This window comes from Nipponia nippon, unplaced genomic scaffold (genome assembly GCF_047370975.1).
Source record: "Nipponia nippon isolate SJK-2023a ecotype South Korea unplaced genomic scaffold, ASM4737097v1 scaffold_1, whole genome shotgun sequence".
Classification (NCBI taxonomy): Eukaryota; Metazoa; Chordata; class Aves; order Pelecaniformes; family Threskiornithidae; genus Nipponia; species Nipponia nippon.
Window position 1 is genome coordinate 107102905 of NW_028262290.1, and position 16051 is coordinate 107118955.

At 39.3% G+C, this 16051-nt stretch overlaps 1 protein-coding gene across 2 annotated transcripts in view; it reads right to left on the reverse strand.

Annotated features, from left to right (window-relative positions):
• The window catches only part of CNTNAP2 (contactin associated protein 2), a 1210705-nt gene that overhangs the window by 90003 nt on the left and 1104651 nt on the right, over positions 1-16051 (reverse strand). For both annotated transcript variants that reach the window (XM_087766336.1, XM_087766327.1), the window contains 2 exons: positions 11398-11616; positions 8579-8815 (listed from right to left, as the gene is read on the reverse strand). In XM_087766336.1, coding sequence (XP_087622462.1) covers positions 8579-8815; positions 11398-11616 — 456 coding nt within the window. The remainder of the gene's footprint in view (positions 1-8578; positions 8816-11397; positions 11617-16051) is intronic.

Here is a 16051-nt window from a genome sequence, read left to right on the forward strand (position 1 = left end):
AGTGCTTAAAGAGGTGACCAGTCTTTAAAAAAAATCTTTCATCATTTACTATCTTCCTACACAATGCAAAGTTACCACAGATTGGTACAAAACTGCCCATCTAAACTTCTGAAAAATCAACACACTATTAAAAAAAAAATAATTTTTATCCCCTTTTAGCATTTAGAGGCTTCATGCAATTCTAAGCAAAGGCTTTATCGCAAAACATATGAAGCAAGATGTCCGTTTTACAATCTGTGCAGTGATACAGAGCAAGGCAGGAATGAGCCTGCAGACTTTATTCAGAGTAGCTGAGCAGAGAAAAGATAAGAAGACAGGTAAAATAATAATAGACTTTACTGATGCTTCTTTCTAGAATTTTGCTAAATTCAGTGCTTGAAAAGTTTTATGTTTTCCTGTTACCGTATAAAAACTCTCCAAAACTCAAAATATCATAGTGACTGTCACTATGTGGCCGTATAAAACACGGAGTCAAGTTGTGGTCCCAAGGTGCTATAAATAATTTGATCATTCTGATAGATTTATAACTGCCATTTTATAGGAGAAACCTTAAATCACCCTGAAACAGTTATGGGACAGGCAATTCAGTTTAACAACTATATTCTGCAGTAGACTCAGCTTAAGTACTCCTGGATTAAAAGTGAAGGGCCCTATTTTGAAAATACTTCCCCAAATTGTTGATGCCTGTTAACAGCAGTGTTGAAAAAAATGTGTTAGCACTTAAAAATCTAAAGCAGTATACAGTGTAGCTCTAAGTAGTTGCAAGACTGCCTTAAAAATATCCCGATGACTACTAATTTATTCTTCTTCAACCTCTGCCTCCAGCTCATGCAAGCTGCTCCTCAGGCAGATGCTGTATCAATTACGCTGCTGCGGCGCTGGCAGAGCTGCTCGCCAGAGCTGGCGTGCCGGGTCTCGGCACACCAGGCAGCCCTGCCGTTTGACACTGCCACTCTGCTGGCAAGGACCGTGTACGCACGCGGCATACCGATGCAAAATTATGTTCGCCTCCGGCCTGTTTTACCGCTTGTCATGCCTTTTATTTTAGGAGTGATCTTCAGGATTGCCCGGCGGTATGCTTGCCCAGGGCCTCGTGCACTGGGAATACTGGGACCTTCAGTCCTGACTTTAGCATTGCTCTGGGGCTGAACTGGAAAGCATGCACCGCATTTTCCACAGCTGTAAATGTTATGAATTGCTACTTTAAATGTTCATTACTACAAAGAAAGCTTTAAGTAAATGGTGCTCTCTGAAATGGTAAGATTTTTTTTTTCCCAAAAGGGTTTCATGACAGAGCAAAGAATGCTCTGTATGTTTAACTTGATTTGCACTGAGAAAATAATTTTCAGTATAGCTGTATTATTACAGGCGTACAAGCTATTGTAATGCGCCTTGAAATTCTCCTCACATGCACCACCTCTTTCAAGAGGAAGGATAAGAGGAAGGTTCACTTTGGCTGTGTGAGTGTATTAGGCCCTCAACAGGAAGATATTGGATCCCCTCAAGTTCCAGCTCAGCAAAGAGGTTGATGCACATGATTACACTCTTTACTGAATGAAGTCCTTGCAGCAGGGCTGCAAGGTGCTCAGCAGCTCACAGCAGCAGGTTGTTTAAACTATTAGGAAATATTAGAAAAAGCTAAAGGATACTTTTCTCTATATTGAACGCAGGTATAAGAAGGCTGATCAATGAAAAAACTGTCTACTTGGAGGTCACAAGTGTATCATCTTCCTGAAGCTCTGATAGAAGGGATATCTAAGTCCTTCATTCAGAAAACGATTCAAGCTGCTTGAATAAAAAGGGTAAAATGCAGCACAAACCCTGCTGCTGAAATGTGGATGATGTTTCCATGCACCACCCTCTGCTTTCTTTTGTAATACTTCAAACACTATCTGAAAATCATTACACCTTCAAGCCTCCCTCGTCAATGCCAACAGGTAGATTCTGCCGGGAAGCAGTTTGGCATACCTAAGCAAGGCTGAGCTCTGAGCCTTATTTTGCAATAGCCCTGTAAACAGGTGCCTTTTATTCTACCTTGCTATACCTGGACAGAAGTGCACATGCCAAGGAAAGCCTAAAAATGTCAGGAAAATCACAGCTGCGGTTCATTCTGCACTGATCTGAAATTACTATAGATCTTTCTATAGCTACAGCTGTTTGAACTGATGTCTAGGACAGCAGGCTCAGAATACGGGAATGGCAACCTGCGCTGTGTATTCTCTGCTGAATCTAAATGAAAAGCCAGCTCCCTTTCTAATGGAAATATCCATAATGGTTAAACCCCTCCCAACAAATAAAACAGGATGGATGAAGAAAAATGTAGTGTCAAATATACAACAGACCAGGTTTCACGATTTCCTGCTGAGGAGTCTTTAGAGGTCCTATTTAGGTAACCTCAGAGAAAAACTTGCAGCTTTGCAAGATCCATTTGAGAAATATTAGAGACTGCCATTTGATGACTGCACAGTATTCAGAGTGACAACTTTGAGAGGTGAGATTTGGCTTCAACTCCTTCCTGTACCACAGGTATCCACTCACTCTAAAAGCGAGCAGTTCCTTGCTTCCCTCATTATCTTGTTCGCTTTCTGCATTACTGTAATAAAAACACCTTCTTGCTTCACAGAGCTATTGTAAGGATAAATACCTTACCAGCTTGTGAGGTGCCAATACTACTCCGATAGCATGCAGGTGTATAAATATTGCACACGGGTGTCTGGCGCAAAAACCTGAAATCGCTCACTTGCCTTTGCACAGGCATGCAGCAGCTGGCAATGTTGCTGAAGCTGCTCGACTCATCTTTCATAAAACATCTGCATTCAGTGAGCAATGACACCAGAGCAGGCCTATTATAGTTAGTTGACAAAGAAATTGAAAGTTTATCATATTTTCTGAGCCAGGATTTAGTATTTTGTAACTTATTACCCTGATTTATTTGCTTTCTGCATACAGAATAAGAAATCCTTGCATTTTATAAGTAGTTTATTATGGATGGCAAGTGGGCTGGCAAGTTCAGTTTATAATCAGGTTGATATCTCTTTGAGATATGTAATTAGTATGGAGAAGGTTTGTTTTGCTTTAAAAAGGAAAAAAAAAATTTTCCAATAAAAGAATTCTTGCAACTTAAGTGAAATGCAATTTTCAAAGCACTCGAGCACCACTGTGCATGTTTAATAAGGCAGTATTGACAGGACAGCAGAATGGAATAGCTTTACAGAGTATATATTTTTTTGTGAGTATATATATTTATTTACTCAATAGAAGCTAAGACCCAAGTCCTGAAGTTTGATCTACAGAAAAACTTGACTGCAGCATTCAGACTTAACCAGACTGGGAGCCTAACATTCCCAACCCAAGGGAAATTTCTGATATAACGGCCAGCTAACAAAAAGATAACAATCATGTTGTGTACAGCAGAATTTTTGAGGGGTGGGAGGGAACATTGCCTTGATTTTCCAGGTTCTGGGATTACGAACAATGAAAACTAAGAAGTTAGTTACCTTAAAGCACTCATACAAGCACCTCCCCATTTATTACAGCAAAGCAATGAAATGTATTTGCAACCAGCACAATAAAGGGAATTGAATGGGTATAACCAGGGCAGAATTTGGAGATGGTCAAGTGTCAGTCTAAGACTCTGTGGAAGGGTGCAGAGCTGCCTTACCCATGTGCCGTAGCACCAGATCTGGTATGTCTTTTTTCCATCCACTCAGCCTAGTAAAAAGCTGATTTTTCTCTTTGAGGTAGAGAAGGGAGCAAGAAAGGAAGGAAATCTGACCATGACTATACTACTGTAAGGGCTTTCGGGGTTCACTCAAATATAAAAATGAACATGAAGGAGTTCAGTTCAGGTATTGGCATAAGGATTGCAATAATTCACACTGTGAATCTGAGCTTTACTTGAAAGAAAGGAAAAAGTGTATATACTGTGTTCATCATCCTTGGATGCAGATTGAGTAACTGCATAGAAAGTGGGAAGCTTTGAATTTACCCTTCCAGCACACCTGAAGGCACATGAATCACAGCACCAGCTATTTAATTTTATTTTTGGCCACACTCTCTTGATGGTGGGCAATTTCTTCTCCTACTGTTGATCCACAGCACTTCAATACCCAAAGGAGGAATGCTTTCTCCCTGGGGGATCCCCCACATGACAGTGCTGCCACACGCTGTGCATAGCCATTTCAGCATTTGACCTTCGCTCTTTTTGTTTAAAGGAATGAGAGAGTTTGGTTTTTAAAGGAACAAAAATTAATTGTTTTCTCAGAAATGCTTGTATGATGCTAGGACAGCTGTGGAAGAAAAAAAAAGAGAATTTATGCTTAAGCAAAGGACAGGGAAAGGTCAGAAAGCAATCTGTAGGACTGCAGAAACACTGCAGCTATTCCTCAGAACAATTTCTCTGAGCAATGAAAGGAGAAGTGAAGCCAATTGCATATGCCCCAAATACAAAACAAAAATAAAGTTAAAATAGATGTCAGACTGCATTTTTGCACTTTTTTTGTCCTTGTAAAAAAGTAGTGTAATTTCCAGGCCACTGCCATCAATCACATTGTGATCTGCTGCTAATAAGGCTGGAGGCAATGCAATTTCTTGTCAGTCAGTGGCTCTAAGGATGGATTTCATCAGCAAAAGAATCTACAACATGTGAGACCTGTTTTTATTGTGAGATGTGTTTATTAGTTATGTACCATTGTATGGTGATTTCCTTATAGTAATGATTTTTTTTTGCTTTTGATTTTTCCTATCACTTCTTCTGCTAGCAGTTTCAGTATGTAACCAACCCCAAAAAGTTTACTATGGGGAAGTGACTTGAATATCAAAATAAAATTTTTGGATAAGAAAAGCTTTCTGTGGCAAATTAAAGTCAACGGGAAGAGAAGCCTGTGGTATACTGAAAGATATTATATTATACCACCTTTCACTCCTGCTGAGTAGCATGTTCTTCTGGTAATATCTCGTATTGGTTTGAATGTGATGACTTAAAAAGTGAGGCACTATTGATTATCAAATCAACAGAGCTACTTGGCCTGGAAGATTTACTCAGAGGAATAAAATAACGAAACCCAGTCCTAGTATATCATGCAAACCACTAACCTTGTTATTTCCTGGCAGTTGATGTGAATTTCTAGTGAAGGTAACAAAGGAAAATATTCTTGCTTGCCTCATATTAGACTCACCTAACGTCACATCATCCAACTGCATACTGTCATACAGGTTAAAAAACCACAAGTGACAGAGCAGTATTCAACTATGTCCTTGCTATAAAGAATGGAATTGGTTGAAAACAGAGAACATCATAGTCTTTAAGAACATGGTCACAGACATTTCAGTGCTTTTAGAGACAGGAAAGTGTCAAAGTGTTAATGAAAAATGAATTGCAATATCAGAATTGTGATGTTTTCATCCAAATCAACAAAAATATAATTTAGGTAACATTTTTAGTTTACAGGGAAAGCAGGGAAAGATTCCCTGCTACTTTCCAACAGATGTTATAATTTTTGAAAATATTTTTTTAAATTAAAATATACCCAGCTCTTTTGCTGGTATTTATTTTGCTGTCGTTAGTACCGCTTGTTTACCCTTGGTATCTAGAAAATATATTCAGTCTTGTTTCATGGAGCAAGAGGACATGGTACAAGACTCCAGGAGCTGCTATTAGAAAGAAAGTGTAGGTTCCCCTTCTTTCACAAGTCTAGGGAGTTTGACAACATGCACAAGATGTTCCAGTGTTTTACTTGATTTAAAAGGCTTAATGAAAGTTAAATTTACAACGTAAAATTTAATGGGCTGAAAATGAACTGTTTTAAAGATTTCATTATCAGCACTGTTTGTTACAGAGATTTTTACAATTATTTTGATCACAGGATGCCCCAAACCCAGTCTGTTTTGTGTTTAATTTATCCTCTAACTTTATCCCACTGCCACATTGTTGTTTCTACAGAGAAGCCCCCATGAAGTCACCCACACTAAATCATGCTTGGGGATATTCTAGATGAGTACATCAGTTTTCAGCACTAACGGGTTGGAAATTGGTACTTTGCATTTCGTACATAAGGTCTTAAGGATTTAGAGAGATATTTTTAGACCAGAATAGTTTTGAGATTTAAAGGAGAGATCTGATGTCATATTTACATGGCACAACACCGGGTGGTAGAGAGATCCCCACGCTAGCATGAGTGTCTTTGCATGACTCAGTGCTGCCCAGCAGCAGTAGCTTACAGCAAGTTTTACTGTGTGCCCAAAGTATCACTGTCACAGCTCTGGGCCTTTGGCTGGACTGGGAGGCTGATAAGGAGAATATTATAGTATAATATAGTATAATATTACTGCTGTTGCTATGACAGTGCTTACAGAGCAGCCAAAACCAGGGTTTGTCTGTGCTAGGTGCTCAATTATTTCCCTAATGGTATTTTTTATTCTGTTAGCTCCACATCCAGGAAAAATAAACCACTTTAGCTTAGAGCTAGCTTTGGCAGAAGTTTGGGGTTTATCTATCCATAACAGAAACAGAAAAACACAAATAAAAGCCAGTGTGTTGAGTTTTGGCAATACAGAAAAAAACTAAAAAGTGAATTCACTGAACATGGCATTGCAGCAATTCTTTTTTTTCCTTTTTTTTTTTTTTTAATGTGAGTCAACATGTGATCCGTAAGAGACTGACCCAGTTCCAGCCTGAATGGGTTTCCTCTAACATAACTGCGCTAGTGAACAGAAATACTAAATATGCATTACCATTCTTCCACTCACAACGAACCATTTGCTAAATTAACTGAAATCACTGTACTCTCATTCTCAGGAGTTACTGTATGTACAGTCCTGAATGTGATGGACACGTTTTATAATTTGTCTTTGAAGCAACATTGCGTAGTGAAACCTGATGAAATTCCTGCATGCAAGCACAGTGGATGCTGTTACCTAGAGCAGCAGCTGCTTCACTTTTGCTGCACTAGAAAGACATCATATTGACTGGAATTTATAAAATAATCATGCTAGAGATCCATCAGAATATCTGGTGATGTGAAAACAATCCCTTAGCTTTTAGAAGAGGGTGCTCCAGTGTGTGAGCAGCATCATCAACGGACAAAGCTCTGTTATGATAAAATGAGATGATGGTGGATACATATGGATATAAATGAAACTGGTGGAAGCATGTAAGGAGAAAATACAGTCCATAACCCAGCAACAGGTAAAAAGACTGCCTCTTTCTGGTATAAACTTGGTTTCCTCTAAGTGTGGCTGAAAGGGAACAGGGCTTGGATATTTGCAAAGTAATCCTCAAAGTCTGACTGGGAAAAAAAAGAGAAGTTAAGAAGGAGTTGGAAACCAGAATGTCAAAGGACAGGCACTTTACTGCCAAGATAGCTTCATGAAGAGAATCTGCTAACTGGTGACCCAGCCTGCCTGCAGGATTCCTGGTACAGTGGGTAACGTAAAGCAGAAGAGCAGTTTATGAGGCGAGAGGTTTCTTTAACATCACAGATACTGATGCGAAGAGCCTTCACAGTTTTTTAGTTGAAACTGTAGGATTAGTACCTTTTGAGAAAGCTTTTAAAATGATTAGGAAAAGCAACAGACTGGATGATTTCGTGTACCAATAAAAGCACAGTGAAAGAGAGCTGCTGAGAGATATTAGCACCTCAGGTAAATGCGGCGAAACCTTTAGAGGTGTTGAGAAGAGTATTTCAAGAATATAATGAGAATATCCTATGAAATGTAAGGGAAAAAAATGAATGGCCACAAAGCCTACAAACTCTGCAAACACTTGGAAAACTATATTCCCATTTCTACTTACTTTGTCACAATCATTTCTGGTCAAAATAAGAAAAAGCATGGTAATAAATAAAAATAGCATCTTCCTTCTCGCCTTTTTTTTTTTTTTTTTAATGTAAGATCCCTCTTTCCCTTACTCCTTGTGTTTCTTTCTTATGCAGGCATGTGTGTTCATAGTAAATCGGTCTCAGAATTACTGATTTTGAAAATTCAGAACATACTTTAGGCATTTCCAAAGGACTGACATAGATGTGGAAGCTCTGTACCTTCCCTTACCCTAGCAAGTTCAACTTCTAACCCAGTCTGAGCTACTAAAAGACTTGATCTGGTTATGGATGGATACAATTTTTAATCCAAATGCTAGCCTCCCAATTTATAAGATATTCAACTCAAAGCCCACATCTATGTATCTCCAAATATGTTTCTGAATGAGACTAGGCAGCTTTTGTTTAAATCCATGGTTTTTCTAAAGAAGTAACAACCCTGACATTGTGCTAGTAGGAATTTATTGTTCAACAGCTCAAGAATATGGAATACATTCTGCCAGACCTGCTACGACTACAGGCATTCCTGATGCATTTTCTTGTTGTGTTATTTGATTTAAATAGGTAATATATATTAGTACTAATGAGACATGTGGTTTTAAATCATCACATTTAAATCCTGGGTGTATAATTTGACTTGTTTGTAAGAAGTATTAAACAGGATTTACTTGTTTAATTAATAAAAGCTGAAGCATTGATTCTATTGTGTTTTTTCTTGGGCAGATAGTTCTCCCATACTCTGCCTCCTGCACTAAAGCATTTACCTTTAATGCAAAATGGTCCATCATAGGCAGTTTTGGAGCAGTCACAGGAGTAGCCGTTGTATTTCTCGACACATTTACCGCCATTCGCGCAGTACATCCCATAGCTCGTGCAATGGCCAGAGCAGCCAGGCTTCACCCCTGGCGTGACTTTTGCTCTCTCTTCCAGGTCCAGCGTCACCCCATTCATCCTTAATGAACGAATGCAACCTAGGAAGCCTCGCTGGCCTCCTGCAGCACCTGAGAGGGAATGCAAAACTGTGAGACAACACCGAACAGATCGCATTGTTGTTGCTTTACATGAAATAACCTGCTAAGCTTGTGACAGCAGCTGGAAATAAGTAACTTCTTTGTAAAGGCAAGGAATTGCCTTGTCCTAATGACAATGAAATCAATGAAACCTAATCTTTTGATACCATACCATAAGTAAGCATAAATAGTAGGTGTGTTTGCTTTACACTGATTAGACATTAGAGATTCTAGCCCTCCACTCTAAGACTTCATTTCATTTCAACTTCAAGATTTTTAGAGATAACAGTGGAAGAAACGGGCTTGGCTCCATTGTTAAGGTACAGCCTTACTCTCCATATGATTAGTGAAGATGGATGCTAATAATAATGCCATAATATGTTATGCAGTGTTACATTTTTTCAAAGCCATGATGGGGAAAGAAGGAAAAGATTTAAATCCCCACTGTCAGCTGCAATAGGAAATACAGATATAAATTTCCAAGCAACATTGGGTATATTCTTTAGTTGCCTGAGTATAGGGTGAAGGATGTAACACTGAAGAGCTACATTTGAAAATCTGGGTTGAGATGGCTTTTCTTAGCAGTCAATAAGAACTGTTCCTTTTTTCCCCCTGGTAAACACTTGCTGAAAAATGTGATCTCAGCTAGGAAAGTCTTATCTGAGGCTGGATTAGAAACAAAAAAAACCCTAAAATATGCAAGCAAATAACAATGAGTGGCTGTCATCCTTTCTCCTCATCCTCTCATCTCTTTGATTATTGTAGTGCCGCAGGTGCTGAAGAATCCCTAAGGAGATCTGAACGCTCATCACCACAGAGCACAGAGGCTGATATTTACCTGAGTGGGGAAGAGGACTAAATACAAACCAGAGAGAGAGGGCTGCTTCAAATCAACTGCTGGTAACCAGATGATCTGGGGTAAGAGGAGGCAATGTTCGGTCTCTGCCGAGTGTACAGGGCAGAGGGCATTCTGGTGTGGTTCCATTCTATGTAAACTCATATACACTGCAGTGATGAAAAAACCCTAATATATCTAATTCCCTTCTTTCCCCTCCCGGTGACTGTCCTAGCCCCTAGGACATGAAGTCATCATTCCTCAGGCTCTCTCACTGCCCCACGGAATAGATATTTATTCTACAGAAAGTGGAACAGGAGGCATCAAAAGAATTCTTGTTCGGTATTACTCTCCAGGCCCCAATGTTCAGGTTGTTCATTTGGGACACTCCAACTCAAATCGATTCTCTGTCTGACTCTGGGTCAGGATTTAAATCTGTTCTTTGAGATGCGTGCTCCAATCACCAAGTTATATGAAATGGACATGATTCAGAAGGAAAGAAAATCTGATGCAAATATGGACATTTGGTTTTTGGCAATAACGGTACTAGGTATTTCAAAACATTGCTGGTGTTACAGTTAATTCAAAACTACCGATAAAAATCATCATTGTTAACAATTCCCCAAGAACTCAGGCTGGAAAAAAATCTAGCTCTTCCTGTTTTCAGCAAAAGGCTTGGTATTTCTTTTAAAAGGTTAAGGCTCCCTCTTTTAAACAAACTTCACATTTCAGCTTATTTTGAAACTGCCTTTTATTGGGATCACAGTCAGCAGTAAAGGAGAATCTGAGTTTGTAAATAATGACTGCACATCTGGTGACACATTATACACAGTTTGCAGTGACACTCCTGTTTACTAAGGCAGTGAAGGCTTTAAACAGCATTTTAATTCATTTCTGCTGTTGAACCCTGACTAACATGGGAAAAAAAAGAAATAATGTGGTTTTTTCCTCCCCCCTTCCCTCTTCTCCTGTTAACAGATATCTATAGAGGTAGGAAAGTACTTCTTTGCTCAACATTTCATGCAGTTCTAATTCCAGCTAATGGCACTTGGCATGTCTGCACTTCGCAGCCCCAGTGCTAACAGTCAGAGAAATACAAGTGCTGCTGGAATAGCTTGCCCAAAATGTAGCGGAGACCAGCAGCTCCAGAAAGCAGCTGGACTAACTTAGTTCCAGGGAATGCATTTGTGTAACACTGTGTGATGCTTTCCTACATCAAATGGGCAAACAGCCCATGGGACTAAAGGGAAAAGACTGCAGCGAGAGCTCTGAAAGCAAAAGCACGGGCAATGATCAAACCTAAAGAGGCTGAAAGTGCTGCTGAGGCTAGGATGGGCACTGCAGGCACATGCAGTCTTGGCAAGACCCATGCACAATTTGTCACTTCTGTGGTGAATAAGTGTGTGTGCATGAGAGAGACACTTGGCAAAAAAGGAGTTTGGTGCTATGGCCTGCTAGAGGCACTTTCAGCCAGGAGCTGCAGGTGGGGAAAGACAAAAATGATAAGTTGCCAGCACAGAATATTTTTCCCTTAGTTGATCTTCTTATTTCTGTACCTATGAACATGCTTGTCTTTTCTTCTTCTTTTTTTTTTTTTTTTTCATTTTTTTTCTCCCTGGGCTGTCATGCAAGTGCTTCAGGAGCGCAGCTTCCCACATTAAACTAACTGCTGCTGGCAAGACATGAGGCAGTGTTCAGCATGTGAGAGCAAAGCCCGGTTACGCTCTCTGCACCTTACCAACATAGAGCTGGCTGTACAATTCCAGTCGCGTGTGTCCTTCTGTTGGTGCTTTCCGGACCTCCAGGGGTAACTGGTCTACCTGCAGGCTGGCCTGTTTGACATTCCTCTCGGCATTGACCCGATGCCACTGGTCATCATTGAGCTGGTTGGGAGATCTAACGACAATTTCCACCGGCCCATTTCCAACATCAAATGAAAAGGAAACCTCCGTAGCAGCTGAAACACCAAGCAAAAGGGAACCCATCTTACATTGTAAACAAATTCACATATACTTCCTAAACAGAAAGGAGTCATATTTACTAGAAATAGATACTGCTCAGCCACCTTTCAGAATTTATAAGCCCGTTCGGTTCCTTCTAACTTGAGTAGGAGTTAAAGTATTTCCAAGGAAGACATTGTGGAAAGTTTCTACAGCATGTGACGGGAAGTCAAATCAGTTTAGCTTGTAAAATTTAACCGAGAATAAATTATATCCTTGAAGAGGATTTTTCATTTCCACTAATAATTTCAATTATATTGGAAAAACCTTTCACCAGCTTTTAGAAGAAAACATCAACAGACCCTGAAACAATGACATTAATTTTTTATTTCTGCAGCTTTCCAGTTTCCATATTTTTTTTTTTTAGGGGAATATGCATTTGGATAAAAAAGTGGTGCAGAAGAAGTCTGCATTTTTTTCCTTTTGAGAGGCAATTAATTTTTACAATGAACTAATAATGCAGTGGTAATGACCTATGTGAGATTTTATGGCTGAAAAAGAAATGGATTCTTAGCAAGCATTACCGTGCTCTATTTATAGCGGATGATTCAAAACATGTTTAGAAATTTTACAAATATCCATTAGACTCTACTAGCCATTCCTCCAGGTCATCCTTGGCAAACTATATAATTGATACTTATTATTAATAATATATAGATGATTTTGGAATGAAGAAATATAATTTTGACTTTCCTACTGATATTTAGTTTATATAATTTGGGGCTGTAAATCATATTATAGTGGCAAAACATCAGATGAAAGGGTTACCAGAAAACAGATTATCAATGACAGCATTCACAAAGCAGGATACCAGACAGAAGTAAAGACAACCAAGAGTCCCATTTAATTTGTTTTTCTTACATACAAAAAAGAAAAGTCACAGCGCCATTTTAATTCTTCTGAAAAATCTCAGGTGCCCAATTATGGTCTCAGTGTTCCAGTACAGCTGTGGCTTCTTGTTTGGTTGAATTAATAAAACACAGTTTTATAAAAATCTTACTCAGCAAGGCTATTAAATTGTGGTTAGAAGCACCACTCCATGAACATTACCAGTAACAATACTGATAAGTAGTGGAAATATTTTTGTACATGGCTTTATAGATTTTCACAAGGTTATGTCAGACTGAATTAAATGCATTTTTATGAAAACTGGAAGGATAGGAATAAACTTTTTACCGAGAATGTTCTTTCAAACCAAATTTATTATACAATTGATACCTTTGATTTTTTTTCTGCAAAATTGGCTATTTCTAAAAGAAAAAATTAAGAGCATATTCTATTGCTGTTGTAGTCTCTGTTCTCTGCTGAATAAAATAATTTCATTTCTTGAATGAACTGCCTTTCATAAGCCACGAACTTAGTCTGTTTGGCCTTTTGCACTTTACAAGACAGAAAATCTGTATGAGCCAAAGCTTGCCGTTAAAGAAATAAAGAGGTTTCATTTTAATGTTATTATGTCTTATAACTTCAGCGTTTCTGCCAATAAACTCAGGCAAATTAGGAATTAGAGTGAAATCTCTCCAGTACTTAAGTTGTATGTTGTGTTCAAGCCTATTTTCAAAGGGGTGTGTGTAATCCTCCTTTACTTTTTGCTTTGGAGAACCACCTCCGATCACTTCACTGTCAGGCTTGAATTGCTTCCCAGAAGTCTGCAAGGCTGTAAAATGAGAACCCCTTAGTGGACTTTTCGTCTCATTCTGAGGCAACCGATGGCACTGTTGATATTGCTCGTGGGTACCTTGAGTACAACCCCACCCAGGATTTTGAAAACCTCTGCAAGAATGCTTCTTTGTTTGCAAGCTCTTGGTCTTCTGGATGGAAGCATCTCTAATTTTTTAAAGGAAGATTATTCTTCCTTTAAAAGAGAAAGTAAAAAGAATGGGCAAATAGAGATATTTCAAGTAGAAGTTCTGTGCCTGCATAGTCTAGCTTTATGCATGGCTTTAAACTGAAATCCGTATCACAGCCTGAAAGACTTACAATGAAATTCGTAATTATTGGAGAAAATTATTCACTCTGATATGAAAGTAAGAAAGAGTACAATTTGTAAAAATTCATATTATATTTTTATATTTAATCTTATAGTTAGGGAAGGAAAAGCGTTCCAGAAAAATATTCTCATCAAAGGCCATTTTTCAATGCACGTACCTGCTGACATGCTAAAAGTTAGAGAAGACAGTACAGCATCTATGGACTGTGCTGACCCATCCCCAAGCAACCTGACTCTCATAAACCAAAGGGGAGGAAACTTATTTGCGAGACTGATGGACTGAAAAAACATGAAGTATGTCAATGAAAAGAGCTTTGCAGGTGGGCAGAGGCTGCACGGCAGCATGTCAGTTATGTTGCTGGTTCTGAGTCTTCATTCCAGTTTCCATTGGAAAGAATTTTTGAGTCTACAGATTAAGTATATTCTTCAACCAGGGGCATCTGGGTAAAATGATTGGTATTTGTACCTTAACAGAAATGGATGAACATCCGATAACAGGCACGTTAGTCAGAAAAGGAAGACAAAATGAAATTGTACCCCCCCCCCAATAAATGAGACAGAGGATCTGGTGACAACTGACACGGAGAAGGCTGAGGTACTCAACAACTTTTTTGTCTCAGTTTTCACTAGCAATTGCTCTTCCCACATTTCCCGAGCCCCTGAATGTCAAGGCAGGGACAGGTTGGACGGGGCTTTGAGCACATTGCGCTGACCCCACTCCTTCTTTTTTCTCTACCCCAGATTTACTGCTCTGAGCATGGTGTTGCATGGTATGGAGTATCCCTTTGGCCAATGGTCAACTGTCCTGGTTGCATCCCTTTCCAACTTCTTTGCTACCCTCAGCCTACTGACTGGGGGAAAAAGAGAAAGCTTTGACTCTGTGCAGGCGCTGCTCAGCAATACCCAAAACACTGGCGTGGTATCAACACTGTTTTATGCACAAATCCAGAACACAGCACCATACAAGCTGCTGCAGAGAAAGTTAACTTCATCTCAGCCAGACCCAGTACAACATCAAATTTGTTCAGAATTTCAGCATAACTAGTTATGTAGAAGAGCAGCAATTATTTATTTTTTTTCCTAAGTATGGTTTACTTTTCAATCTCTCTATGTCTACACATACAACCCTTGCATGATGTGGCATCTTTGACTCAAATATATCCTTGGTTCACATGACAGTGGTATTATTCTGTCAAACTTTTGAAGGGGATGATTAAAAGATATCTAACATACATGTGCACATGTGACAATTGCTTCACAGTGACCGACTGAACCAGAACAGAATTTTTTTCCGAAACATGTAGAAAATGAGCTGCACGGGTCCCAGAGATTTCTATTGGTCAGTCACTTCATAGCTCATAAAGTAAGTTTTCCTAATGATCACTTTCTTTTCTATTCTACCAAATACCATAAAACTCAAGCCAGTTATTCTAAGAAATGAGAATGAGGATCAGACATTGAACAAATGTCTGAAATTGCTTAATTATGAAATAAAAAAAGAAAATAAATGTGGGTTTTATTTTATTCAGTCAGTACAAGGTTTTGTGATGGAAATTTCATAAAATTGAACAAGTGTGAATTTTTTATGTGCTCCTGCCACATATATTCACTCAATAAACTGAGGCTTGTGGCTTAGTTTTACCCTTTCTGTGCCTTGTGCAATTATATATAATTAAATCTGAACACGTTTCTTTCATCGATTCAATTTTCTAAGGTCTCAGGTCATTGTCAGCCATCTGTTCAGAACATAGAAGTGCAACTTTGGCAAACAAAATGCCCTTCTCACTCTTTGTTCTGTGTTCTTCTTCTTTAGCACAATTCAGACCCCACCATTTCCTCATCTTAAACCTATGAAGCATTTGCCCATAAAAAGGAAGGGACACGACTGACCGACCTTGCAGGAAGACCTGGATAGGCTGGAAGAGTGGGCTAACAAGAACCTTATGAAGTTCAACCACAACAAATGCAATGTCTTGCACCTGAGAAAACATAATCCAGGAGTGCAGCCCAGGCTGGGGAGCAGCTCTGTGGAAAGGGACCTGGGGTCCTGGTGGACAACAAGCTCAATATGAGTGAAGAGTGTGCTGCTGCACCAAAGAAAGCCAACAAGATGCTGGGTTGCATCAACAAAGGCATCACCAGTAGAGATAAAGAAGTCATTATCCCACTCAGCACTTGCCAGGCCACACCTGGAATACTGTGTTCAGTTTTGGTCCCCGCTCTACAAAAAATATGCGGACAGGCTGGAGAGGGTCCAGAGAAGGGCCACAAAGATGATCAAAGGGCTGGGAAGCCTGCCCTATGAAGATAGGCTGAGAGAACTGGGCTTGTTCAGCCTTGAGAAAAGGAGGCTTAGGGGAGACCTTATCACCATGTTCCAGTATTTAAAGGGTGGCTACAAA